The sequence below is a fragment of the Myxocyprinus asiaticus genome, chromosome 42 (genome assembly GCF_019703515.2).
Source record: "Myxocyprinus asiaticus isolate MX2 ecotype Aquarium Trade chromosome 42, UBuf_Myxa_2, whole genome shotgun sequence".
In the NCBI taxonomy this organism is placed as follows: domain Eukaryota; kingdom Metazoa; phylum Chordata; class Actinopteri; order Cypriniformes; family Catostomidae; genus Myxocyprinus; species Myxocyprinus asiaticus.
Window position 1 is genome coordinate 27571856 of NC_059385.1, and position 27671 is coordinate 27599526.

The following is a 27671-nucleotide window of genomic DNA, read 5'->3' on the forward strand; positions in this document are numbered from 1 at the left end:
TTTGTAAAAAAAAAAAAAAAAAAAAACATTGTTACTGAAAGTCTATGGGGCAACCACAGCGATAACTGTTGCCCCAGTTACAATTGTCACAATTGTCACAGATGCATCTTTCCATAAAACTTGTATTTAACCCAGAATATTCCCTTAAAGGACTCCAATATGAGTCCATCTATAAGCACACACAGCAGTAAGTCTACTAACGTATGATGGTTTGACAAGATAATATGGGTTAACATGAGCAGGGTGAGTGTGCTAATGGCATGGACAGGCTCAAGTTTAAAGTCATGAATAACTCTGTTGTGTGTAGGTAAGTGTTCCTTAAGCCACATCCAAAACCCCTGCGGCCACCAGCTGGCGTGAGAGCCAGTCCAGGCCCTCGTGCAGACCCATGCCGCTAGGGGCGTCACAGCCCTGGATGTGCCAGCTGCGACCACAGCACAGTTTGTGTAAGCTCAGGAGCTCCGTCATCTCCTCCACAGGCATGGCGCCGGGGACATCCTACAGAGAGATGAATCAGATTTGATTCCAGCATGTTTCAACTTAAGGAACAGTTCACCCAAATAAATTAACATTTTTCTAAACTAGACTTTCTCTCTCATGATAGCAAATGTCAATATTTTCAGTGGATAAAGACTTAAAGGTGCACTCATTAAGATTTTAACTGGCTCCTACACATCCCGTCAGTCCCAGTAGTACTTGGTTTGGACTCTATACCCATCGTCCTGGATACTGGAAGTTTGTTTAGTAAGTGCTGCCGCTTCACACCAAAGATGTTGTACGATGTTTGTTTATCTACTGTTACTTTTGGCCCGCTCCATATAAAATTAAAGTTTTTATTTGGTTACTGATATGACTGGGGTCTTCATCTCATGCGAGTGTACATCATTTTCAACATATTTCTAAAAAATGCTATTCATGGATTTGTGTAAAAAACTTTAAATGGGCAAAAACTTACTGAGTGTGCCTTTAAATTACATTCTGTTCGACACACAAAATTATTGTTTGGCTTCAGAAGACTTGGAATATAATGCAAAGTTCTGTGGACTACTTTTATGATACTTGTATGGTGCTTTTTTTTTTCTTTTTTTTTTGTAGCTTGAAAACTTCAGTCCTCATTCATTGTAATTGCATGAAAAAAAACAGTACTTTGTACAAAATATCTCCTTTTGTGTTCCCCAGAAGAACGAATGTCATAAAGGTTTGGCACAACATGAGAGTGAGTAAATGATAAGAGAAGTAGGGATGTATTATTATAACCATCGGCATGCATATCAGTCAAAAGCATTAAAATATGAAAAACCAATGGTTTATTTTAAATAAATTACATAAATTTACTGTGTTTGTAAAATTTGTAATATTTTTTTATTTGTGAAATATAAAGAAACACCTACCAAAAAATGAAATCCGAAAAATGTAAAGCATGTTCAACATGCATAATGTGAATTTGTAATGTTCTATCATAACATGTAAAATGTGAGTTCTATAGTTTAGAAGTCCAAAAGAACCTCTTTTTTTATAAAGCAACTATACTGACTTAATTTATTTGATAAGTATTTTGCATGTTCTATCATAATTATGGAACTTATGTTACAACAATAAAACAGCTTTTGTTCCTATATGTACATTGTTAAAGTATAATTCCTGAGCATAATTCCTGATGACAAAATAAGTTGAGCAAGTGGCAAAATATCAGTATCGGCCTATAGCTTTTTTCATCTTAAAAATCGGTACAGTATCGGCCAAAATTTTTATTTTCAGTGCATCCCCAACTTTGCCGATGGTCTATTCCTTTGAGAAAATTTTTTACAGCCTGAAATCTCTTCCTCTCACCTGTTTGTTGGCAAATATGAGCAGCAGAGCATCTCTGAGCTCTTTCTCTGTCAGCAGCTTGGCCAGCTCACTGTGAGACTCCATCAGTCTGTCTCTGTGACAGCTGTCAATCACAAACACCACCGCTAGGAGATAGAACAAAACACCATAATCATGTCATTGTAAAAGAAACATGATTATGCAACATGATCTACTAAATGTTAATTTTGCCAATGTTTAGGAGTCCACTAGCATATAGGACCTCAAAACTAACAGACAAGGACTAAAAGTCACAAAGCCCGAATATTGATTTCTTGGGGTCTTTAAATTTTAAATTTATTAGGGCTGTGAATTGATTACATTTTTTTAATCATTACATGTCATGATCGTTATATGATTACAATTACATGATATGCTGATTAATTCATCAAATTAATTGCATATATTAATATTTGCTGAAAAGGGCTCCCAAAAAAGTTCATTTACAATAACATAATTCAAAGACATTACAATATTGAGGTAGATGAGTAAAGTATTGATTAGACAATACAAAAAGTGGCTTTAGAAATCAATATGATGTTTGTTGTATGTTAATATTATTGAACATAAGCCTACATGGACCTACAGTCAACAGCAATCCATTTTGCAATCGAGATGATCAATCTGTCTGTGGTAGACACGTTCTTGCGTTCTGTCTGTACACATGCATCAGACAAACACTTTTGGGGTGTCTCACTGTGCTTGCCCTCATGATTCATTGGTTTTCAGCATCTCTAGCCATAAATGCTGTGTTTTTATGACACTGTGTCAAGTTAAATATAGTTTCAAATTTAAAACATCAAGACCACTGCACTTTGCTTTGCTCAGCTGTCTTTGATCAGCTGTCAGTTTGTTGACTTTACAGCTGGACATTGCCCGTAAAGGTGCAGTCACACTACACTTCGTGCTCCATTCACTCCCATACAAACGCATCTGAACACGGGAGACCGGAAACCTCATGTGAAGAAATTTCGTACTACCAGCGATCTTATATACCTAGATAACAACCTCTGCATTTTTACCATAGGAGAAAGTGTAAAGGTCAACTAGCGTGTTACGACACTAAGTTACTTTTTGCGGATACCATACAAATTAATGGGGAGAGCCGTAAACCAGACACCTACATGTTGCAAAATTGTCTGTGTCTTCTCTTATAAAACAGCAATTTTACATGCGCTTACATGATGAGAAACCATCTAAACACTTTTAAAACTGACACACCTCTGAGACATCAGTGTGATTTCCATGAAAGCTGCACAATTGATTACATTGAAACTGAAATCGTAGTATGATGTTGCAGTACGATTACTAAACCGCAAAGCACAGTTTAATAAAAATTATTGTGCTCCCTTTCCCAAAGTGACATCACTGACTTCTCCATGCTCACCGCACATATCCAACTAATCGATATTGAAATTAGTTGTCGATGATTTCCATTATCGATAATTATCACTTTTATCGATTAGTTGTTGCAGCACTACTTCAAAGACAGCTGGACAGAGCAGAGTGCAAGAGTTGTGCAGATGCATTTTTTAAGTTTCAAACAGCATTTATAATACACAGTGTTCATGGCACGGGATGTTAAAAACCAGGGTAACGCGAAGCAACAACAGCGAGATGCTCCAAAAATGTGTGCTGTACTTGAACCAACAAAAATAACACAGACAGATGCAAAGAAAAAGAAAAAAAAAAAGACTAAGACTAAGGACTATCTGTCCAAGTCTACCTTGGACAGATCAACAATCTCAATTGCAAAATGGATCACTGTGTTGTGTAAGCCAATGAAAATGATATGGAAATAAAACAAACAATAGATTGACTTCTAAAGCCCCTTTATGTATTGTCTAATCAATGCTTTACGCGTCTGCTACAAGAATATCTTGAATTATTTGAGAGATATATACACTGATATATATATATATTATATTATATACACACACACACACACACACACACACACACACACAATTGAAGTCAGAAGTTTACATAAACATTAGCAAAATACATTTAAACTCAGTTTTTCACAATTCCTGACATTTGATTGTAGAAAACATTCCCTGTCTTAGTTCAGTTAGGATCACTATGTTAAGAATGTGAAATGTCAGAATAATAGTAGAGAGAATGATTTATTTCAGCTTTTATTTCTTTCATCACATTCCCAGTGGGCCAGAAGTTTACATACACTTTGTTAGTATTTGGTAGCATTGCCTTTAAATTGTTTAACTTGGGTCAAATGTTTTGGGTAGCCTTCCACAATCTTCTCACAATAAGTTGCTGGAATTTTGGCCCATTCCTCCAGACAGAACTGGTGTAACTGAGTCAGGTTTGTAGGCCTCCTTGCTCGCACACGCTTTTTCAGTTCTGCCCACAAATTTTCTATCGGATTGAGATCAGGGTTTTGTGATGGCCACTCCAATACCTTGACTTTGTTGTCCTTAAGCCATTTTGCCACAACTTTGGAGGTATGCTTGGGGTCATTGTCCATTTGGAAGACCCATTTGCGACCGAGATTTGCTTCAATATATCCACATAATTTTCCTTCCTCTTGCTGCCATCTTTTTTGTGAAGTGCACAAAGTCCCTCCTGCAGCAAAGCACCCCCACAACATGATGCTGCCACCCCCATGCTTCATGGTAGGGATGGTGTTCTTCAGCTTTCAAGCCTCACCCTTTTTCCTCCAAACATATTGGTGGTCATTATGGCCAAACAGTTCAATTTTTGTTTCATCAGACCAGAGGAAATTTCTCCAAAAAGTAAGATCTTTGTCCCCATGTGCGATTGCAAACTGTAGTCTGGCTTTTTTTATGGCAGTTTTGGAGCAGTGGTTTCTTCCTTACTGAACAGCCTTTCAGGTTATGTCGATATAGGACTCATTTTACTGTGGATATAGATACTTGTCTACCTGTTTCCTCCAGCATCTTCACAAGGTCCTATGCTGTTGTTCTGGGATTGATTTGCACTTTTCGCACCAAAATACGTTCATTACTAGGAGACAGAATGCGTCTCCTTCCTAAGAGGTATGATGGTTGCATGGTCCCATGGTGTTTAAACCTGCGTACTATTGTTTGTACAGATGAACGTGGTACCTTAAATCATTTGGAAATTACTCCCAAGGATGAACCAGACTTGTGGAGGTCCACAGTTTTTTTTTTCTGAGATCTTGGCTGATTTTTTTTAATTTTCCCATGAAGTCAAGCAAAGAGGCACAGAGTTTGAAGGTAGGCCTTAGGGGCTATTTACACGACAACATTTTCAACTAAAAATGGAAAACTTTTTATGCATTTTGGCTGTTCGTTTACACGTCAACGACATTTTGGGGCCTGAAAACGCAAACTTTTGAAAACGGGTTTCAAAGTGTAAGTTTTTGAAAAGATGCCGTTATCATCTCCGTGTAAACTTACAAAAACGTGAATTTGTGAAAATGATGACGTCATGCACATGCGCATTACGTGTTCAGTCTATAGGCATGCGCGCGAGTACTTCAAAACAATGCGCAAGACATTCAAAACTACAATGGCGGACTACAGGACACTGTGTTTGTGGGTCACTTGTCACACAACATTGCTCGATGCTTTCGCCATCTTTATTGTTTGTATTCACCGCTCTGTGGAAGAATGCTTATGTGTGCAGGCGCGTAGTGTTTCTTTACAAAGTGACATCGTCAACTACTGGCCTGGCATGCATAATACATCGTTTTTAGTCGTTTTCGCAGATCCATGTGAACGGGGATCATTTTGACAATGTTGTCGTCTGTACGCGAAACTTTTCAAAAACGCAAAGAAAAAACTTTTCCTTTTTTAGTACATCGTTGTCTTGTAAACGTACCCTTAAAATACATCCACAGGTACACCTCCAATTGACTCCAATTAGCCTATCAGAAGCTAATTGGCTAATTGCCTAAAGGCTTGACATCATTTTCTGGAATTTGCCAAGCTGCTTAAAGGCACAGTTAGCTTAGTATTTGTAAACTTCTGACCCACTGGAATTGTGATATAATCAAATAAAAGTGAAACAATCTGTCTGTAAACAACTGTTGGAAAAATTACTTGTGTCATGCACAAAGTAGATGTCCTAAACGACTTGCCAAAACTATAGTTTGCTAATATGAAATCTGTGGAGTGGTTAAAAAATTAGTTTTAATGACTTCAACCTACACTGGCGGCCAAAAGTTTGGAATAATGTACAGATTTAGCTGTTTCGGAAGGAAACTGGTAATTTAATTCACCAAAGTGGCAATCAACTGATCACAAAGTATAGTCAGGACAGTCCTGATGTAAAAAAAACAGCACCATCACTATTTGAAAAAAGTCATTTTTGATCAAATCTAGACAGGCCCCATTTCCAGCAGCCATCACTCCAACACCTTATCCTTGCGTAATCATGCTAAATTGCTAATTTGGTACTAGAAAATCAATTGCCATTATATCAAGAGTACACGGTTTGTTAAATGAAGCTTAACACTGTCTTTGTGTTTGTTTTTGAGTTGCCACAGTATGCAATAGACCAGCATGTCTTAAGGTCAATATTAGGTCAAAAGTGGAAAAAAAGAAACAGCTTTCTCTAGAAACTCATCAGTCAATCATTGTTTTGTGGAATGAAGGCTGTACAATGCTTGAAATTGCCAAAAAACTGAAGATTTCATACAAAGGTGTACACTACAGTCTTCAAAGACATAGGACATCTGGCTCTAACAAGGACAGAAAGAGATGTGGAAGGCCCAGATACAACTAAACAAGAGGATAAGTACATCAGAGTCTCTAGTTTGAGAAATAGACACCTCACATGTCCTCAGCTGACAGCTTCATTGAATTCTACCCACTCAACACCAGTTTCATGTACAACAGTAAAGAGAAGACTCAGGGGTGCAGGCCTTATGGGAAGAATTGCGAAGAAAAAAACACTTTTGAAACAGAAAAACAAAAAGAAAATGTTAGAGTGGGCAAAGAAACAGACATTGGACAACAGATAATTGGAAAAGAGTGTTATGCATCTTAATCCCATTGAGCTTTTGTGGGATCAGCTAGACTGTATGGTGCGTGAGAAGTGCCCGACAAGACAGCCACATCTATGGCAAGTGCTACAGGAAGCGTGGGGTGAAATTTCACCTGAGTATCTGGACAAACTGACAGCTAGAATGCCAAGGATCTGCAAAGCTGGCATTACTGCACATGGAGGATTTTTTTTATGAGAAAAATTTTTTATGTTTTTTTTTAATTGTAATAGTAATTTTTCACATTATTAATGTCCTGACTATACACTGTGATCAGTTGACTGCCACTTTGGTACATAAAAGTACCAATTTCTTTCCATAAGAGCAAAATCTCTACATTTTTCCAACTTTTGGCCGCCAATGTAAGTGTATGTAAACTTCTGACTTCAACTGTGTATATATACACAGTATAATAATATATATATATATATATATATATATATATATATATATATATATATATATATACACACACACATACATACATACATACATACATACATACATACACACACACACCGGTCAGCCACAACATTAAAACCACCTGCCTAATATTGTGTAGGTCTCCCTCGTGCCGCCAAAATAGCGTTCTGAGATGCTACTCTTCTCACCACAGTTGTACAGAGCGGTTATCTGAGTTACCGTAGACTTTGTCAGTTCGAACCAGTCTGGTCATTCTCTGTTGACCTCTCTCATCAACAAGACATTTCCGTCCACAAAACTGATGCTTACTGGACGTTTTTTTTTTTTTTTGGCACCATTCAGAGTCAATTCTAGAGACTGTTGTGTGTGAAAATCCCAGGAGATCAGCAGTTACAGAAATAGTCAAACCAGCACATCTGGCACCAACAATCATGCCACGGCCCAAATCACTGAGATCAAATTTTTTTCCCCCATTCTGATGGATGATGTGAACATGAACTGAAGCTCCTGACCTGTAGCTGAATGATTTTATGCACTGCACTGCTGCCAAACAATTGGCTGATTAGATAATCGCATGGATGATTGTTGGTGCCAGACGGGCTGGTTTGAGTATTTCTATAACTGCTGCTCTCCTGGGATTTTCACGCACAACAGTCTCTAGAATTTACTCCGAAAGGGGCCAAAAATAAAAAACATCCAGTGAGCGGCAGTTCTGTGGATGGAAATGCCTTGTTGATGAGAGAGGTCAACAGAGAATGGCCAGACTGGTTTGAACTGACAAAGTCTACAGTAACTCAGATAACTGCTCTGTACAATTATGGTGAGAAGAATATAATCTCAGATTGCTATTCTGAGATGCGGGTAGGTGCTGTTTTGGTGGCACGAGGGGGACCTATACAATATTAGGCAGGTGGTTTTAATGTTGTGGCTGATCTGTGTTGTGGTGATGGGGGCATGGTTGAGCTCCAGCTTGTGAATGGAGAGTGAGATTAGGAGATGAAAACGGTAAGGATCATCACCTGACAATGATTGTCTCTAACAGCTGTTTGTCATTGCAGTGAGAGTTGGAGACAGATTTAAGAGTGAGCCAGATGCCAGTGAGGGGAGAGAGAGAGACACACGTGGCAGTGTGTGTGTCTACCTGTCAGCATGAAGCAGTGTGTTATTGTGTGCGCGACTGAAAACTGCAACAATAAATGTCTGTGTACTGGACAGTAAGGACAGTAGAGTGTAGACAGGAAAGTAGGGTTGAAATAGGGGGAGCGGGATTGGGATATTAACCAGGTCGTACTCGAACATGGGTCCCGGTGAGCAATGAGCTCTTGTAAGTCCTAAGCATCTGTGCAGCCCACTACACCACAGCTCTGCCTATAAATATACATAATATTTTGATTATTTTATATTGAATTATCTTGGGGGCTATTATCAGCAAATATTGACAAACGTGATTACTTAATTGATTGGCATGTTATGTAAAATATTTTATTAAAAATGTAATCAATTGACAGTCTTTAAAATGAAAGTTGATTTAAATTATGCAATTGTTTATTTGCTGTCATTAATTTAGGTATATATTTGATTGTATGTATTATATACAGCACTGCCAGTGCCCTCTAAATTTTGTTATCTGCCTTTATCAGTCAACCACAAAACAAAACTGGCTCTTCTTTTCAAAACCTTGATTGTTACCTTGTGTGTTGAGATAATAGTGTTTCCACAGGGGCCGAAGTTTATGCTTGCCTCCCACATCCCATATGGTGAACTTCAAATTTTTGTATTCAACGGTTTCTACATTAAAACCTAAAACAAACAGACAATCTTTAAAATACATATGAATCCTTACAGTTATCTAAATAAAAAGGTGTGTTTTTATTTATGTACAATTATTGCAGTTATATAAAGATACCTATGGTCGGTATGGGCTGCATAAACTCATCTTGCTTCAGTTTGAAGAGAATAGTAGTTTTGCCGGCCCCATCTAAACCCAAAGTCACAACCCGGATTTCCATCTTTGGACCAATGTGCACACGGTTATCCTGGGAGCACCACCAAACATATTGTTAAAGGTGCACATTTCTTTTTTTCAGACAGTGATAGTATTTTTGATAAATGCAAGTGATCTGAAGTACCTTAGTGAAAGTAACGGGGATGCCTGCATCCAGCTGAATGTGATCAGCTAGCTCTGTAAACTGCTGCTGTTGTTTCTGCAGTGTCTCTAGTAGTCTGTTGATTTCCTGCTTCGCCAAAACCACCCTACAATCATCCTGATGGAGAAAACACAACAAACCAAACTAAAATTCCAGCATCACCTGGATTCAGCATATTCCTCTAAGGACTGACGTGAATCAGTCTGTACCTGTTGCAGTGTCTTCTCGCAGTGCAGACAGGCAGTGGACACCTGTGACAGCAGGATGGTCATGTCCTCCTGCTGCTGTCGAAACCAGATCAGCCTCTCACGGACGTGTGCATCCACCACGCTCAATGCCATCTCCTCCTGACGACACAGGGTCTCATGCAGATCAGCAAAGTAGGCACGCACACAAGACCGTGCACTCTCTGCTGTGCCTGGAACCTGAGTGCAAACCATAGAAGAGTCAAGTAATCAATTGGTGGTACCAAAACATTTAGATACCAATGCATTAGACAGTTCCTAAGGCCTGTTTCACACTGCATGTGCAAGAGGCGCTGCAGCACAGCTGGAACCGCAGGCACAAGCAGAAGTTATTGTGTAACAGAGCTGCAGCTCCATACAGAAAATAAAGTGATTTCTGGGTAAACAATGAATGGCCTTAAATTATAAAATGGATATCAGGAACAGGCTACTGAGAACTATTACAAATTGTACTGTCAAATTAAAATTTGAATAGTTGAATTGAAGATAAAACTGCACACTCGATTGCAAAAACTGTGCATTTGAATTGTAGATGAGTGCTAAGCATGATGTGTCTTAATCTCTTATCAGCGTCTCGCACCTGTGTCAAGTTGAAAGAGGTTCAATTTCAAAAAGCAGTCTCGAGATCCCTGCGTTCGCACCAAAAGTGCTAGTGTGAAAGCACCCGAGGTTAACTGTCTATTGAAGCATTTCTCATTTTTCTCATATTTTACTTAACATTTGAGAATATAAATTGCCTAAATCTTTTCATTGTACATTTTTATGCAATTTAGTTTAAAATAAAATGCACTTTTATGAACAGACAGGTCTGTTCTTTGCAATAAATAATATATCACTGTGCTGTTTTGTTCTTATTTATTCGCTGCACACTTTTGTATACTTTTGAGACAACGTTGACTTAAAAATCAAGTGATCTCTCCTTCAAAAGCAGAGGAGGTGGTGTATGTTTTATGATCAACAAATCCTGGTGTGATCAGAGGAACGTACATTCTATCAAGTCTTTCTGCTCTCCTGATCTGGAATTTCTTATGCTTCTGTGTCGACCATTCTGGCTACCGAGGGAATTCACAGCGGTCATTATCACAGCTGTGTACATTCCCCCACAAGCCGACACAGACCGGGCACTCAAGGAACTGTAGGGGAGAATAAGTGAGCAGGAAACCGCGCACCCTGAGGCCGTGTTCATTGTGACCGGGGACTTTAATAAAGCCAGTTTAAAATCAGTCGCACCAAAATATCACCAGCACATTAGTTTCAACACACGAGGGGACCGGGTTTTGGACCATTGCTACTCTCCGTTCCGGGATGGCTACAAATCCCTCCCCCGCCCACCATTTGGCAAATCGGACCACTCTTCCATTCTGCTTCTGCCCGCTTACAGGCAGAAATTCAAACAGGAAGCACCCACCCTCAGAACGATCCAGTGCTGGTCAGACCAAATCAGATTCTACGCTACAAGACTGTTTTGATCACACGGACTGGGAGATGTTCCGGTCCGCCTCTGATGACGACATCGAGCTTTACGCTGATAGCGTAATGTGTTTCATCAGAACGTGCGTAGAGGACGTCGTTCCGACCAGAACAATACGGATCTATCTGAATCAGAAACCTTGGATCAATAGCGATGTTCGTGCGGCACTTAATGTGCGGACCTCCGCTTTTAATTCCGGGAACGTGGAGGAGCATAAACAAGCCAGTTATGCCCTCCGAAAAACTATCAGAACCGCAAAACGCCAGTACAGGAGTAAGATTGAAGGACAGTTTAACACCACCAACTCTAGAAGCATGTGGCAGGGAATTAACATCATCACGGACTTTAAAGGGAATAAAAACTCCGCCATGAACACCGCTGCCTCTCTACCGGATGAGCTAAATACTTTTTATGCTCGTTTCGAGGGAAATAACACTGCCCTCGCGGAGAGAGCTCTCGCGGCTGAAGCTACAGAGGTTAGTTCACTCTCCGTCGATGTAACCCGATCCTTCCAACGGGTGAATATCCGCAAAGCCGCGGGCCCAGACGGCATTCCGGGCCGCGTCATCAGAGCGTGCGCGAACCAGCTGGCTGGTGTTTTTACGGACATTTTCAACCTTTCCCTCTCTTTGTCTGTAGTCCCCACATGCTTTAAAACATCCACCACTGTGCCTGTTCCAAAACAATCAAAAATAACTTGTTTAAATGACTAGCGTCCTGTTGCTCTGACCCCCATCATCAGCAAATGTTTTGAGAGACTAATCAGAGATTACATCTGCTCTGTATTGCCACTCTCTCTTGACCCGCTGCAGTTTGCTTACCGCAACAACCGCTCCACTGATGATGCCATTGCATCTACAATACACACTGCTCTCTCCCACCTGGAAAAAAGGAACACTTATGTGAGAATGCTGTTTGTAGACTACAGCTCAGCATTCAACACCATAGTGCCCTCCAAGCTAGATGAGAAACTCCGGGCTCTGGGCTTAAACAGCTCGCTGTGCAGCTGGATCCTGGACTTCCTGTCAAGCAGACGCCAGGTGGTTAGAATAGGCAGCAACATCTCCTCATCACTGACCCTCAACACTGGAGCCCCGCAGGGCTGTGTTCTCAGCCCACTACTGTATTCCTTGTACACACATGACTGTGTGGCAACACATAGCTCCAATGCCATCATTAAGTTTGCTGATGACACGACGGTGGTAGGTCTGATCACTGACAATGATGAAACAGCCTACAGAGAGGAGGTGCACACTCTGACACACTGGTGTCAGGAGCACAACCTCTCCCTCAACGTCAGTAAGACAAAGGAGCTTGTGGTGGACTTCAGAAGAAAAGACAGAGAACACAGTCCCATCACCATCAATGGAGCACCAGTGGAGAGAGTCAGCAGCTTCAAGTTCCTGGGTGTCCACATCACTGAGGAACTCACATGGTCTATCCACACTGAAGTCGTTGTGAAGAAGGCTCATCAGCGCCTCTTCTTCCTGAGATGGCTGAGGAAGTTTGGAATGAACCGCCACATCCTCACACGGTTCTACACCTGCACTGTGGAGAGCATCCTGACTGGCTGCATCTCCGCCTGGTACGGCAATAGCACCGCCCACAACCGCAAAGCACTGCAAAGGGTGGTGCGAACTGCCAGACACATCATCGGAGGTGAGCTTCCCTCCCTCCAGGAAATATATACAAGGCGGTGTGTGAAAAAAGCTCGGAGGATCATCAGAGACTCCAGCCACCCGAGCCATGGGCTGTTTTCACTGCAACCATCAGGTAGGCAGTATCGCAGCATCAGGACCCGCACCAGCCGACTCCATGATAGCTTCTTCCCCCAAGCAATCAAGACTTTTGAACTCTTGATCTCCCACGATCAAAATACATCAGCACTGCACTTTATTACCCTTACTCTTATATCTCACACCGGACTGCCATAAATTATATTATTATTATTATTATTATTATATTATGTTCTCTCTTAACAACTGACTATCAACCGACAGCCTGAATGTCAATACAGTACAATACTGTACATTCTATACATATATACTTTTTTATATATTTTTATTTTTTATTTTTATTGAATAATGTGTATCTATATAGTGTGTATTGTATACTGTACAGTGTATGTTATTATTTGTATACTGTTGAGTGTAATTATGTGTATAACAGATGTTTAAATTGTGTTGTGTTAATCTGATGTTATTGTAAATTGGTATATGTCTCATCACTGTCACGACTGCTATGTTGATCGTAACTGCACCCAAGAATTTCACACACCATTGCACTTGTGTATATGGCTGTGTGACAATAAAGTGATTTGATTTTGATTTGATCGCTGATGTCTTGTAGCGTTTCCTCAGCCCTGTAGTTAATATGTTGAAATAAATATATGCCGCTTACGCGTGCGGTGCGAAACTGGCCTAACAGAAAAAAATCGTGCTTGTACATGTTCGGTGTGGGCCATGCCCATGCTGTCTTCCACGATCTGCTCCCCTCCTTCAATCTGCTGCACAATGCCCAGCAGTTTCCTGGAGTACTCCGACACCTCTTCTGTAAACGTACGGATGCAGTGTGCCATGTCCAGGATGGAGGCTCGGATCTGGTTGGCTTCAGCCTCTAGGACAGCATGCTGTTAAAAGAGATTTTCTGAGTGATCAAGAAATAAGTGATTGGACTGGGCAAAAATATAGATGTTCCAATTAATCATGATCTTCATTTCAACAATCCAATATTGACTGTTAGAATACAAAGATCAGTGATTTTCAATGTGCCTTTTTTTGAGAAAGTGATTTTTGCGCACCTTTCATCTTCCCTTTTACATTAAGTGACATTAAGTCTGATCGAATCCAAACCTTGTGAATCAAAGGCCCTGTTTACAACTGGTATCAAGAATTTTCTCAGGAGATCCGATCACAAGTTATCAGGTGTGAAAAAATGTATTACGCATAAAAGTAATTAAAAAAAAAAAGCACAAAAATGAGCACACAGTTATATAAACAGCTATGTAAAGCTGATGTGAGTAATGTTTTATGCCAAAAGACTCAATATTTCATCTTAAAGGGATAGTTCACCCAAAAATTTTAATTCTCTCATCATTTAGTCACTCTCATGCCATCCCAGATGTATGTGACTTTCTTTCTTCTGCTGAACACATATTATGATTTTTAGAAGAATATATCAGCTCTGTAGGTCCATAAAATGTAAGTGAATGGGTGCCAAAATGTTGACGCTCCAAAAAGCACATAAAGGCAGCATAAAAGCAATCCATACAACTCCAGTGTTTTAATCCATATCTTCAGAAGTGATATGATTGGTGTGGGCAAGAAACAGATCAATATTTAATCATTTTTGCTAGAAATTCTTCTCCCTGCCCAGTAGGGGGCATATGCATGAAGAATGCTAATCACCAAAAACAAAAGAAGAATGTGAAAGTGGAGATTGACTGTGCAGGGAGCAGAAACTTATAGTAAAAAAAGGACTTATATATTGATCTGTTTCTCACCCACGCCAATCAAACAGCTTCTGAAGGCTTGGGTTTAACCACTGGAGTTGTATGGATAACTTTTATGCTGACTTTTTTATGCTGAAAATTTTGGCATCCATTCACTTGCATTGTATGGACCAACAGAGCTGAGATATTCTTCTAAAAATCTTCATTTGTGTTCAGCAGATGAAAGAAAGTCATACACATCTAGGATCGCATAAGGGTGAGTAAATGATGAGAGGATTTAAATTTTTGGGTGAACCAATTTAATATCAGGTGTGAGCTACATTTACATAATCACCAGCCATTAGGTGAGAGATGGAGCATGCATTAGCATCTGCCAGCGGGAGGTTGTTAATCACTTGACCGTCAGGACTCCATGCTGAGTTAATAGCCACAAAAACTGAAAAAGCACATCAGGCTTGCTTGAAAAAAATTTCTAGAGAGTTTTCTGGAATCTGTTTTAACAGTGTACATTTTTGGAATTCCGTTTGGTGACGCTAGTGGCGCAGAAATTACACATTTTTTCATCTCATCGCAAACATGAAGTTTCACGCAAAACGCTCATTATTATTTTAGTCAAGCTAATCTGGGTATTCTGGAGTAGCCCCGCCCACTGTGAAATCTCATTGGTTCCATATTACTGTATATTAAACTTCAATTATCAGGGGCCTGGGTAGCTCAGTGTTAAAAATACGCTGGCTACCACCCCTGGAGTTCGCTAGTTCGAATCCCAGGGCGTGCTGAGTGACTCCAGCCAGGTCTCCTAAGCAACCAAATTGGCCCAGTTGCTAGGGAGGGTAGAGTCACATGGGGTAACCTCCTCGTGGTCGCTATAATGTGGTTTGTTCTCGGTGGGGTGCATGGTGAATTGAGTGTGGTTGCCGCGGTGGATGGCGTGAAGCCTCCACACGCGCTATGTCTCCGTGGCAACGCGCTCAACAAGCCACGTGATAAGATGCATAGGTTGACTGTCTCAGACACGGAGGCAACTGGAATTCGTCCTCCGCCACCCGGACTGAGGCGAATCACTATGCGACCACGAGGACTTAGAGCGCATTGGGGATTGGGCATTCCAAATTAAGGGGAGAAAAAGGGGAAAAAATCCCCCCCCCAAAAAAAAAAAAAAAAAATTCAATTATCTTCTGATTGGCTGTTATTGTGTGGTGTCACGCAGCATTTTCGCTTTCAGTGTGGATAGAAGAATGACTTGTTGCTGAAATCTTGTCATGTCACTTGAATAAGTAGGACCCAATGCTGATGTTCCCTACCTTGTGCCCTTGATGCTTTCCATACTCCTTGCACACGCAACACATGAGCGGCCCGGGCTGGCAGCCATCCTCCAGGCAGACAAACTCGATGGCATGCACCTGATGCTGTGGGCAGAGCATCTTCTCATGGGGCTTGTCCGCCAGGGGCACACGCCGGTGCTTAGCCAGTGTACGGGTGGAGTGGGTGAGCTGGGAGCACTCGGCACACAGGTGTGTGGCACACACTGTGCAGTACATGGAGGCAGTGTGGGTCTCATCTTCATCACAGCGGATTATGCACTAATGGAAATAAAGCAGAAAGAAAACTGTTAGGTTCAACGTAAAATCAAAAGTGATTTAAAAATGCAGAATATTAATTCTACAACCGTTCAGATTTTAGAGTCTGCCGTATCTGATTTTTAATTGAAAATGCACAGCTCTAACCTCTCCCATCTCACGAAGCGTGTCCTCTGACATGCCTGACTGATTGGTTGCCCCGTTCTGTAGCCGTTCAAGCAATTCCAGCAGGGCAAAGTTCTTCTTCAGGCCCCAAACACCCGAGTCCCCTGCAGAGTGGAGCATAAGAAAATATGACACACACAGACACACTTGTGTATCCGATCATTTCCAATCAGCTCCAAATGTTCTGATCAGTTTTTAGAAATCACACAGAACAGAATGAAACATGTTGAATAAACAAAAATGTGTTTAAAAAAAAAAAAAAACAGTTTTAAACATTTCATTAATTGCATACATTAACTCTGACAGTCCTAAGAAATATCAGTAAGAATTTTTTCTGCTGGCCAGTAGTTCAGATTTGTACTTGCACTGACAACATTTCACTGGCCCCACTACAAACGTTAAGCATTTTATTTTAGCAAAGTATTTTTATATGTGCCAGAATTGTTTTTTTAAATCCTTGTGTGCTGTTCGGGTCTTTTTGGACCCAATTTGCTTTTTTTTTTTTTTTCTTCAATAAAAAATGGTATCCTTTATCTGAGTTGTACAAGACTTGGTGACTTTTGCTCCACTTGCTATCTGAACACACACACACACAAACAAATTTGGACTTGATTCGATAAGTCTAAGGTGTCGTAAAAAAAGCAACACTTGTGATGTTCCAGGTCATTTTTGACATGCCATAGGAAATGAATGGGAAATACTTAAAGATTTACAGAGATTTTTTTTTTTTTTTTTGGTCAAATAAAAATCAATAAATCAGACACAATGCAGAACACATCCACACATAAATAAAGGGGTGAGACTATACAACATCCACAATGCAGAAAACACAAACACCCACACACTGATACAGGTTTGTTTGACTATATTATTGATCTCTCATTGACTTCCACTGATTTTATATCAGGCTAACAATATTTCCTATTTCAAAACTCTACCCCTAAACCTAACCATCACACAAACATGCGCACATCACTAGATTTGAAGATCAACATCATCTGACCAATTTAAAAATGATTATTATTATTTTTTACTGATGAGGACATATGGGCCATATGGTGTAGACAAACCTTTCTATATACACCAAACATACCACACAGGTCGAAGTCTGAGTCTGACCCCTGAGTGACAAGGTTTATGCTAGAATTCTGATGTTTAAAATAAATGGCAGGTAACAAAATAATAACTCTGTCTTTTCTTTGTAGCACAATCAGATTTGACTGTGGCAGCATGGTCAGGTTTGACAGCATATTGGAGCATCATTGCAAAACCTGACACTTCAACACAAGTGGTTAAGAACAAATGCTACAATGTGACAAATAATTGTTTTTTTAATGTCTAAATATATATCCAATGCATAACTTGTGATAATATCTAGGAAGTAAGTTTGTTAGAACATGAGCTTACAGAGATCAGCCATTACATAGAGCACTGAAGTCATCTACTGGCCCCAGTTGTTATTTCATGAAAAAAAAAAAGTTTATTCCAGCAGATGTCACCAGAGACCCCCAATGCATGACAAATTGTGATGGTTTGACACTTCAATTTACTGAAATGAAGGTTTTTTTTTTTTTACTGAAATGAAGATAACATAAAATATGCTTGTTTTATGTGAAAATTAATGGTGTAATTTAGAGCTAAATGAGATCTAAATACCATAAAATCCCAACGAAAAATGCACAACTTTAGTGTTTTTACTTTAATAACATATAGTTTACATTTTGTAAAAAAAAGAAGAAACAAAATGAAAAAAAGGAAAATATTACACATGTTCAGGTCATTTTTGATCCACGAACATCACAAGTGCGACTCACAAATGAACACTGCTCAAGGGTTAAAGTCGGCATAAAACGGAAGTTGCAACCGACTTCCTTGTGGCGCGTTATCATATACATAAAGTCAAATGGATTGAAAAAAATTCCTGTATTTGAACAATTTAAAATTAACATTAAAACATATCTGGAAACTCTCTAAAAGTAGAAATTTGAAAGCAATACGAACTATACAACTTCTTACTATGCTTAAATTTTTCATTTAATGTATTTTTTTCTTTTTCTTTATTTTATTTTTCATGTAATTTTTCCTGTAAGCCCCTGACATGTTTTTGCTATATGTACTCTTGTTTGTACTATTTGCATTGTTCTACATAAAAAAAATAAAAATAAAATAAAAAAAACGACTACTTCCGTAATGTTACGTATTTCCAAGTGAAACAGCTTATCGAACAAGACAAAATATAGGGCGGAGATTTAAGTTTATCCATTGGTTGTTGATTGTATTGTGAAAATATGGGCGTTGCATAGCAGAACGGAGGCAGATCTGAATGCAAGTTTGCAGCGGACACACACCCTCCTACCACCATGCTGCTCAATCAGAGCCGGTTATCGGTGAAATTGAGCAGTGATCTCAACACATTTATGATCAAACTGACAACATAAATGCACAAGCACATCATTTTGCTTTTTGCTTATGAAGAGACTGTAGCTGTTGAAAAACAAGTGAGTAAAAGATAACCATATTTTAATGTTTTTAATCACAAAACACTAAATATAAAGGGAAAAATAAACGTACTCATACTGTGCATCCCAAAATAACTGCATTCAAAAATATACATAAACTCTAGGAGAATCCGAAGCATTGTATTCATTAGTGATCACCTCAGCAATTTATGCGTGAAATGTCTTGAACACATCCGTGAAGGAAGTTTGGTTTAGGAACGATAGTTTTGAAGGAAAACAGATGAAAATACACCTTGCCATCTTCACCAACATGCGATTGATGCTTCGTTCAACTCTACACAAGGTTGTGGTATTTATTAGAAAGGGGTGGGGTTTAAGTAGACTAAATGATTGGAGAAGTCCTGCATACGTCACCAGAGAGAAGTCTGTCGTTTCACTGGAAGATCGCGTTGACATTTTGATTAAAGATTACAAGGAAAAAACACACATATATATATATATACATATATATATATATATATATTTTTTTTTTTTTAAACACATGCATGGATGAATCATTCACAATAACATCAATAACATGCATTTTGAAAATAGATAGGATGAATTTTAATTTCAATATTAATGGTTAATATTTTTTTAATTAAAAATACTATTTAACTGTCATTTGTAATAATAGCTGAAGTGATACAGCTATAATGAAACTCCACGACAGCTATAAATTCAAACACACTTTTTTTTTTTTCTTCTAGAAAATAATGGCATATGATACAAAACATTACTGATGATTTATCATTTTAATTTTAACAAAACCTAGAAAGCATTACCTTGGTGACAAGTTTAAATCAGCAGAATTCGCAACGCTACTCAGCAGGGCTGCACGATAATGACAAAAATTATAATTGTTGATTATTTCCCTTGATATTGTAATTGCAATTAATTTTGATTAATACAGTACATTTAAATTCTTATTTTGGGTGAATCAACTGCATGCTATATATTTTTTGTTATGTAGGCTACACATCCAAAACAAGTTGAGAACTGTTTCTGAATTACTTTATAGCTGTTTTATCAATAAAAGAAGACCATGCCGGCCCACTTCACATTGGCCCTCTAAGCAGCATGAAAAACAAAAAGCGGTTATTCAAATTTTAAATAAATTATATACAGCAGTAAGAAACAGACTTGTGATTGGTTGCAATGCTCAACCTCTGCAAAAAAAATAATTAAAAATAAATAAATAAATAAATAAATAAAAACTTTAAATAAAAAATTAAATAGACAATTTTGCCGTAACATGAGTAAACCTACATGGACTTCTATAATTGACACTTTTCACGATCCCTTTAGTATGTACACATATTAAAGCCTACTGGGTAGAGATCTGTAAGAGAGTATGTCTAATATTTAACATCAAGTTTGACTTGAATCCAGTAGGTCTTCTATAATGTGTTCCTCACAACAATGTAAAAAACCACTCAGAGAAAGAAATTGTTACATTTTCGTACGTATGATCCTTGTAAAAGCATATTTCTTAGATGGATCTCTGATAAACCACCACATAAAAACAATAAAACACATTTACAAGATTAATTGACAATGCAGCTCTGGTCTGATAGAGGAAGTGATAGCTCTGTCAACTGGCCCAAAACTCTCAGACAATGACACCAGGCCAGTTCGCCATCCTTATTGTTAAGCCCTGACATTTCTTACAATAATGAATTATTGCAAAATAAAGAACAGAATGGCAGTGTTACACTCACCCAGCTCAGTGACCTGTCTGTCGAAGGGGCAGCGCATGGCCCTGCCATGAAGAGGCAGACGAGTCAAGCAATCATGACACACCGTGTGTCCGCACAGCAGCAGACGCGGTACCTTATCGCCTTGTAGTGAAAACACATCCTCGCACACACCGCACTCCAGCACCTACAAAATAACACACATACATGTGAAGGAAAGATTGCTTTTTTTCCCCCCAATATGCAAAATTTGTGGCATATATACAGTGGCCCCTAAAACAATACTTTTTGTTTTCATTTTGAACAGTTTATATATAGTTTTATTATGTAAAACCTATTAAACATCTGATTCCTTGTTTGTGAAATCAGCTTAAGTAATTTTTTTTTGCGCTAAATTTCTTTCAAATAAACACCACTTGCTTTGATATTTTGTAATCTATTGCTAAGACATTCATACATTTTTAAGTGTGGCTTAAGTGTCAAAATACTTACAGAAGCCAGTGTAGCTACAAAACATAACACAAATATTTGAATGAATATTGAATGAATACATTTTTGAAATAACCAATATTGATACAGCTCTTGATACGTATGTGTGCACAATGCATTTATGTTTGTTTGTTTCTTTCATTTTTCATGCCATGCCAGCTTCTATGGCTATATTCATGGCAGGAACCAGGTTTAGTTATTTAAAATAGTTAAATAAGTCAAATGAGGTGTTTAAGATCAATTTTTCCTAAAAACCTTAAAACTAAATTTGCTTGATTAAAAACCTTTTCAAAAGAATCAACTGAATAATACAGGTTCCTCACATGTGTAGAGGTACGACAGTCCAGTAAAATATGTTTAATGGATAGTGGGTTCTGACAAGATGAGCACTTTGGTGAATTTTCTCCTGACAGTAAAAATTGGTGTGTGAGTCTTGTATGTCCTATCCAGCATCACGTATAAATGACTTGATCCCAGCGATTATTAAAAGGGAACACATATCTTGTTCCAACAACAAGATTTATTTCTCGTAATTTGTTGTTTAAACATTGATCCCACTCCGAATGCCATTTGTTTTTGATATATACATTCAGAGTTGGTTTCAGATCTGTGGAAGGTATAGGGCATTTTACTGGTTCAGTAGATAGTGCTTCTCTGGCAGCTCTGTCTGCTTGTTCATTACCAGAGGTTCCTGAGTGTCCAGGTACCCAGTTTGATTAAAATCTTCATGATTGTTGGGTGATCAGTTTTAGTAGCTTCCAATACTTCAAGACATGACTTTGAATCAGTTATTATAAAAAAATGTTGTGGAGCAGTCTCAATAAACTTCAGTGCCAGTAGTAGAGCGTTTGCCTCTGCAGTGAAAACTGAACTTTGGTCAGGGATGCGGATACCCTGACACAGTTGGTTGGATTTTTCGCTCTATAGTATTCATGTACTTGCTCTTGTAGCAAATGCAGATATCATCTACATATAAACTACAGAGGACATCAGAGCCAATGACATTTGCAATGCTATTTATTTTAATACTGAAGAGGGTTACTGATAGGATACTTCCTTGAGGTACTCCAAGTCCTTGTTTATGTAGGTTAGACAAGGTGTTTGCTATTATAACTCTTAAAAAGTCTGTTCGATAAAAAAAACTTTCAATGAAGATTGGCAGTCGACCTCTAAAATTCATTTGGTACAAATCCTTTAAAATTCCATGTTTCCATGTCATGTCATAGGCTTTCTCCACATCAAAGAAGACAGCTACAACGTGTTCTTTTCTGGTAAAGGCGTCACGAATATAGCTTTCAAGACAAATAAGGTGATCTGTAGTGCTTCAACCTTTCCTGAAACCACATTGGGCGTTACTTATGTGGTGTTTAGATTCCAGTATCCAGACCAGGCAATCATTGACCATCCTCTCCATTGTTTTGCATAAACAACTGGTTAAAGCTATAGGGCGGTAGTTTATGAGGTCGTATTCTGGCTTTAGAATAGGTATTATTTCTGCTTCATGTCAGGCAGATGGGATTTTTCCCGATATCCAGATGGAGTTAAAAATTCTAAGGAGCATTTTCAGGGAAAGGTGGGGTAGATTCTTTAAAAATTGATAGTGGATTTTATCCGGTTCAACAGCTGTGTCATGGGATTTTTTAAATGGCTCGCTGTAGTTCTTCCATAGAAAAAGGTTGGTTATATGGCTCTGTGTTACTGGAGCCGAAGTTAATCTTTTTTATTTTTCTTGTTGAGCAAGAAAAGTTTGAAAAGCAGGAAGGCAGTTCTCAATAGATGAATTGTTTTCGAAAGTTTTTGCTAGAATGTTTGCAATTTCTTGTTTTGAAGTCAAGAGTGTCCTGTGCTGTTTGATGTATTGTATTTGAGGACCGTTGTTTTAACCTTCATTTTCCATATCAGGTTCCATATTTTGTATGATGGAGTACTTGTTGTCATGTTGGAAACGAATCTTCTCCAGCTTTCCTTTTTTACTTCATTTATAATTCGTCTTGCTCGTGCTCTACTTATCTTGAGTTTGATAAGATTTTCAGTTGATGGATGTCTGAAGAACAGTCTTTCAGTTTTTTTCCTCTCTTTTATAGCTTCCTTACATGTATCATCAAACCATGGAAGTCGTCTATGTTTTATGTTTAAAGATGTTCTTGGGACTGAATCATTAGCTATAGATAAGAGCGTTTCAGTGAAATTTTGCATAGCATCTGGGCTGTCTTTTGGAAACCGTGTCAGTTTCTCATGACAGAGGGTTTGAATTTGATACCAATTTGCTTTTTTAATTTGCCATCTTTGTACATTTGTTTCTTCATCTCTGCCTTTGGTTACAATGATTGGGAAATGATCACTTCCACAGAGGTCATGCCAAACTTTCCATGAGAAATCTAAAAATAATTCAGGCTGACAAATTGTTAGGTCGATTGCAGAGTACGTTCCATGTCCTGGATGTAAATAGGTATTCAATCCATTATTTAAAAGACATAAGGTGTGGTTATCTATAAAATTATAAAAAAGGTTATCTTTCCTTTTGTGTTACAGTGATTACTGCCCCACAAAGTGTTACGACTATTAAAATCTCCCATGAGAATAAAAGGAGATGGGAGCTGAGCGATAAGGTGATCTAGGTCCATGTGTGTCAAGTTAAAATTTGGAGGAATGTAGATAGAGACAACTGTAATGGTTTTCTGCAAAGTCAGGCGTACTGCTGTTGCCTGTAGGTTGCTATTAATATGACTATAGATCACATCTTTTCTTATTAAAATGGTTGTACCACCGGAAGCCCGCTTATAACTGGGACCAAAAGTGTTAAAACTTGTAAAATTGTTAAAAGAGAGAGTACCGTCTGGTGGTAATTGTGTTTCTTGAAGACATATGGCTAGAGGGTTAATAATTGCAGTTAGACGCTGCAGCTCTGTAAAATTTGCCCTGATACCACGACAGTTCCATTGGATGATATAATTTTCCATTACCTATTAGGGAGAATAGGGACAGTTTTCTTGGTTCTGCCTTTAGGGGATGGACTTCTACTATGGTATTCATTCTCTTTCATTTCCACATCTTTTGTTTGTTTTGTCTTTGAGGCTTCACCTTGGGATACTTTTGATTGTGAAGAACTTGCCTTACCGTTGTTTTCATTTGCCTTTTGGTTTCCTGTTATTGAGCTCTGACTGGAGTGAATGTCATTTAGAAGAGTTTCGCTCTGGGTTCCTGTGTTCTTCATCTTTGGGGGAATATTACTATGGTTAACGGTTTGGGGTTTGTCTTTATGCATCCAGGTGATATCTGTCTGGCAGTCTGTTGTTCTCACAGCTTTTTTTGCAACAGAGGCGAAGGTTTTATTCAGCATAAAAACAGGGATGACATCCACCATTTTCTTTGCTTCGTTACACTGATTCTCTTAGTACACCTGATCTTCTGTATTTCCTTTTCTTTGATCCACATGGAACACTGTTTTGATGCAGCTGTATGGTCACCTGAGCAATTACAACATTTTGATGGTTTTTCACAGCTCCCTTTGTCATGGCCTACCTCCCCACAGTTACAACAGGTATGTTTGTTGCTGCAGCCATTAGATCCATGGCTGTATTTTTTACAGTTGAAACACCGCAGAGGATTAGGTACAAATAAGTCCACTGGAACACTTAAGTATCCAATTCGAAGTTTGTCTGGGATTAGCGGTTTATTAAAGCTGAGGATGTACGTACCAGTTTGAATCGTTCGCTCTTCTCTCTTGATTATTATTCTTGTGACGTTCATTATTCCTTGGGTCTTGAGCTCATGCGTTATTTCTTCTTCATCCACATCATCCAACTCTCTAGTTTGGATTACTCCTTTACTGTAGTTCAAAGTTGGATGAGGAGATGTCTTTATTTGAACTCCAGCTAACATGCTGGCACGTAGTAGATTTTCAACATTGGCCTTTTTACTGCATTCCACAAGAATCTGTCCAGATTGTAGTTTTTTCACTTCCTTTACTATTCCCGCTATATTCCTGCAATATCTTTTTGTATAGCGAAAGGGGAAAGCTTGATGATTGGAGAATCTGGAGCAGCAGCTTCAATGATGTTGAATTTTGGCCAGTCATCATTACTCGGCACAAGAGCACGTCTATTTTCTGAGGTATTGTCGGTATCCAGATCCAAGAAAAGTTTTTTTGAGGTGTGTTTTGTAACCATGTTTTGGGTTTTTATTTTCGTCATCTCTGCTCCCCACCCACCTTGGAGCCCAAAAGTAAGGGATGCACAGCGCCGTGGATCTCCAGCAGATTATGCATCAGGGACACAGGGATGATATACTCAAGCAAAATGAGCAACAAGTTGCTCAATTTACTTGATTGACCCTTAGCCAATGCCTACTGGGAATCTGAGAGATATTTGATGTTCAGCTATCACAGAGTATTCCCAGGGCATGTCTTGACCAGCCGATTGATTGGATTGAGCCATTCCAACCTCCCGCCTAGGTGAAGTAGGAGCCAAAGTACTGTGTTGAAATAGTGGAAGCCGCAGCAAACCACATTTCTCAGGGACCAGGATCTCTTCCTCCACCGACACGGGTCGCAAATCACGGCAAACGAGTCGTCCTTTTCCTTATTTCTTATAAAAGAAATGGGATAATACGGATCTATTTTACTCCAGGTCTTTACAAGTGTGATGGAAAAAACATTTTGCTGTTTGCTGGGGGGGGGGCTTGAGGGTTGCTCTCTCTTGCCCAAGGAGATGACCAAAGCACTACGGAGGGAAGGAGCATGCCACTGTTCCTTTCACGGGCTACCATCATAAAGATGGGTCCCGAGCCGTACCCGGCAATGCATTTATGCATGTATTTTTTTTCTTGAAATGTGTGGATGCTAGTATATACCTTGAATATCTCTTCACGGTCCACTAGCTGTCCATTCTGTGTTTGTACACAGCCCTGGCTCTGTAAATGGGAAAATAATCTAAGTGGATCGGATCGATCCACACAACACTGTTGCGATCACACAGCATTGGCAATGGGCGTGCATGAATTTGGGGGGGGGGCGGAGCTTCTGAAGGAGCACCGAAGGGAGGGGTGTTTTTGTTTGGCTGTTGAATTCAAATATCAACAGTCTTCTCAGGAATCGCTTACTCCACCTTTAACATGAAAACCAGTTGAACTGTAACACCGGCAATGTTTTCAGACAAGCCGATTCCTCTGCAGTGCTTTCTGTCCAGTGTGTTTATGTTATAGTGGTCTTGTTTATTACGACGTTAACTGTTTATCATCTTTTCTTTAGAATGGCCTATTTGTTCATAGGGAATCAGAGAGTGCGAAAGGGCGTGATGAGTAAGAGGAGTGTTGGCAAAGGTTGTTTGAAAACATACTTTATTTTTGTATTTCCGTTTGGTGCCACAAGTAGCACAGAAATTACATACTCCACCTTTAAGTTCTTTTTTACTGTAAATTCTCCTCCCTGCCAGTAGGTGACGATATGCACGAAGAATGCAAATCACCAAAAACAAAAGAAGAAGAATATGAAAGTGAAAGTGGAGATATATATTAAAAAGGACTTAAATATTGACCTGTTTTTCACCTACACTTATATTGCATCTGAAGACATAGATTAAAACACCGGAGTCATGTGGATTACTTATTTGTTTCCTTTATGTGCTTTTTGGACCTCATTTACTTGCATTGTATGGACCAGGGGCATAGTTCCCCCCACCACATTTCATTTAAAATCTTCGTGTGTTCTGCAGACGAAAGAAAGTCATACACATCTGGGATGGCATGAGAGCGAGTAAAAGATTTTCATTTTTGGGTGAACTATCCTTTTAAGGCCATTAAGATGTTATAAATTGTAACATTATTTTGATGACAGTTACACACATTGGTCATTATGATATATATTACAATAACGTGAAAACCCCTATATATTTTTAAAACATAATTTCATATGTTTTGTATTGCTTTGGAGTTAAATAGGACCGAGACATTTGACAAGTTTCGTGTGAATCTGTAGGTCAGTTAGCAAACCGGCTAACTCGCCCACCATTCACAGCTGTCAAACTGAGTTAATCAAGGGAACACTCTAATATTCCAGAACAATGTATTGTTTAATAATTGTCATCTGCTTTTAAACGAGTGTATAACGGTTTGTTGAATATAAAGCGCAACGTCACTTTTGAATGTTGCTATCATTAGCGTGCTAACGCCCTGCAGCAGCCGACTGAACACCACCAAAACAACAACAAAACATGCGCTCATGACTTTTTATAAGTCAACCGTCTAGTGTACAGGTTACTTATGTCATATAAATCATACCTTCACCGCACTGCCGGTGGTGCCGCGGCCGTGTCTGACACACGGCTCCATAGATGCTGCGGTCGACTGTTTATTTACACCAACAGCAGCGGCCATCCTCGGACTAAACCATCTGAGCACAGTTCAGTGTGGACTAGGCATGGTGCTTCTTGCTACAATCAAGTTATATTCTAAAAAAAAATAAAAATAAATCTGTCGCACAGGGTCACACTTATAACTCTGTCGTAGAATAAACTGGTTTCATTGATTTGATCTTTTTTGTCTGAATAAAGCCATACCACACGTCTCGTCACTCCACCCCCTGCTAACAATGAATGAGTCCGTCAGATGTTTCCGTCAAAAAAAAAAAAAAAAAAAAAAAAAAAAAAAACAATATCTGGGTTTCCACGCG

The 27671-nt window shown here is 39.0% G+C and overlaps 1 protein-coding gene across 4 annotated transcripts; it reads right to left on the minus strand.

The window, feature by feature from the left end:
* LOC127433053 (E3 ubiquitin-protein ligase TRIM23-like) lies at window positions 1–27565 on the minus strand. Of its 4 annotated transcripts, none has more exons than XR_007895828.1 (12): window positions 27281–27565; window positions 20540–20702; window positions 16303–16424; window positions 15880–16158; window positions 13571–13753; window positions 9618–9833; window positions 9391–9525; window positions 9168–9297; window positions 8951–9061; window positions 8553–8629; window positions 1831–1955; window positions 484–498 (listed from the first exon to the last, which is right to left on the minus strand). XR_007895828.1 is itself a non-coding variant. In XM_051684677.1 (11 exons), exons 1-11 carry the CDS (start codon window positions 27374–27376, stop codon window positions 319–321), a joined length of 1740 nt encoding a protein of 579 aa, XP_051540637.1. In that variant the 5' UTR covers window positions 27377–27563; the 3' UTR covers window positions 1–318. The 4 variants fall into 4 exon arrangements, 1 of the variants encoding a protein (XP_051540637.1); XR_007895827.1 differs by having other exon boundaries at window positions 485–498; window positions 8543–8629; XR_007895829.1 differs by lacking the exon at window positions 484–498 and adding an exon at window positions 8281–8402 and having other exon boundaries at window positions 8543–8629.
* Window positions 27566–27671: the final 106 nt, after the last annotated feature.

What these genes read in the sequence shown, in the direction of transcription:
- LOC127433053 (XM_051684677.1), bottom strand. Translation starts at nt 27,376, where the DNA reads ATGGCCGCTGCTGTTGGTGTAAATAAACAGTCGACCGCAGCATCTATG. An exon ending in CGCTTCGTGAGATGGGAGAG is followed by an intron (nt 16,159 to 16,302) that starts GTTAGAGCTGTG and finishes TATTTCCATTAG; the next exon opens with TGCATAATCCGCTGTGATGA. An exon ending in TCCCCGTTACTTTCACTAAG is followed by an intron (nt 9,298 to 9,390) that starts GTACTTCAGATC and finishes TGGTGCTCCCAG; the next exon opens with GATAACCGTGTGCACATTGG.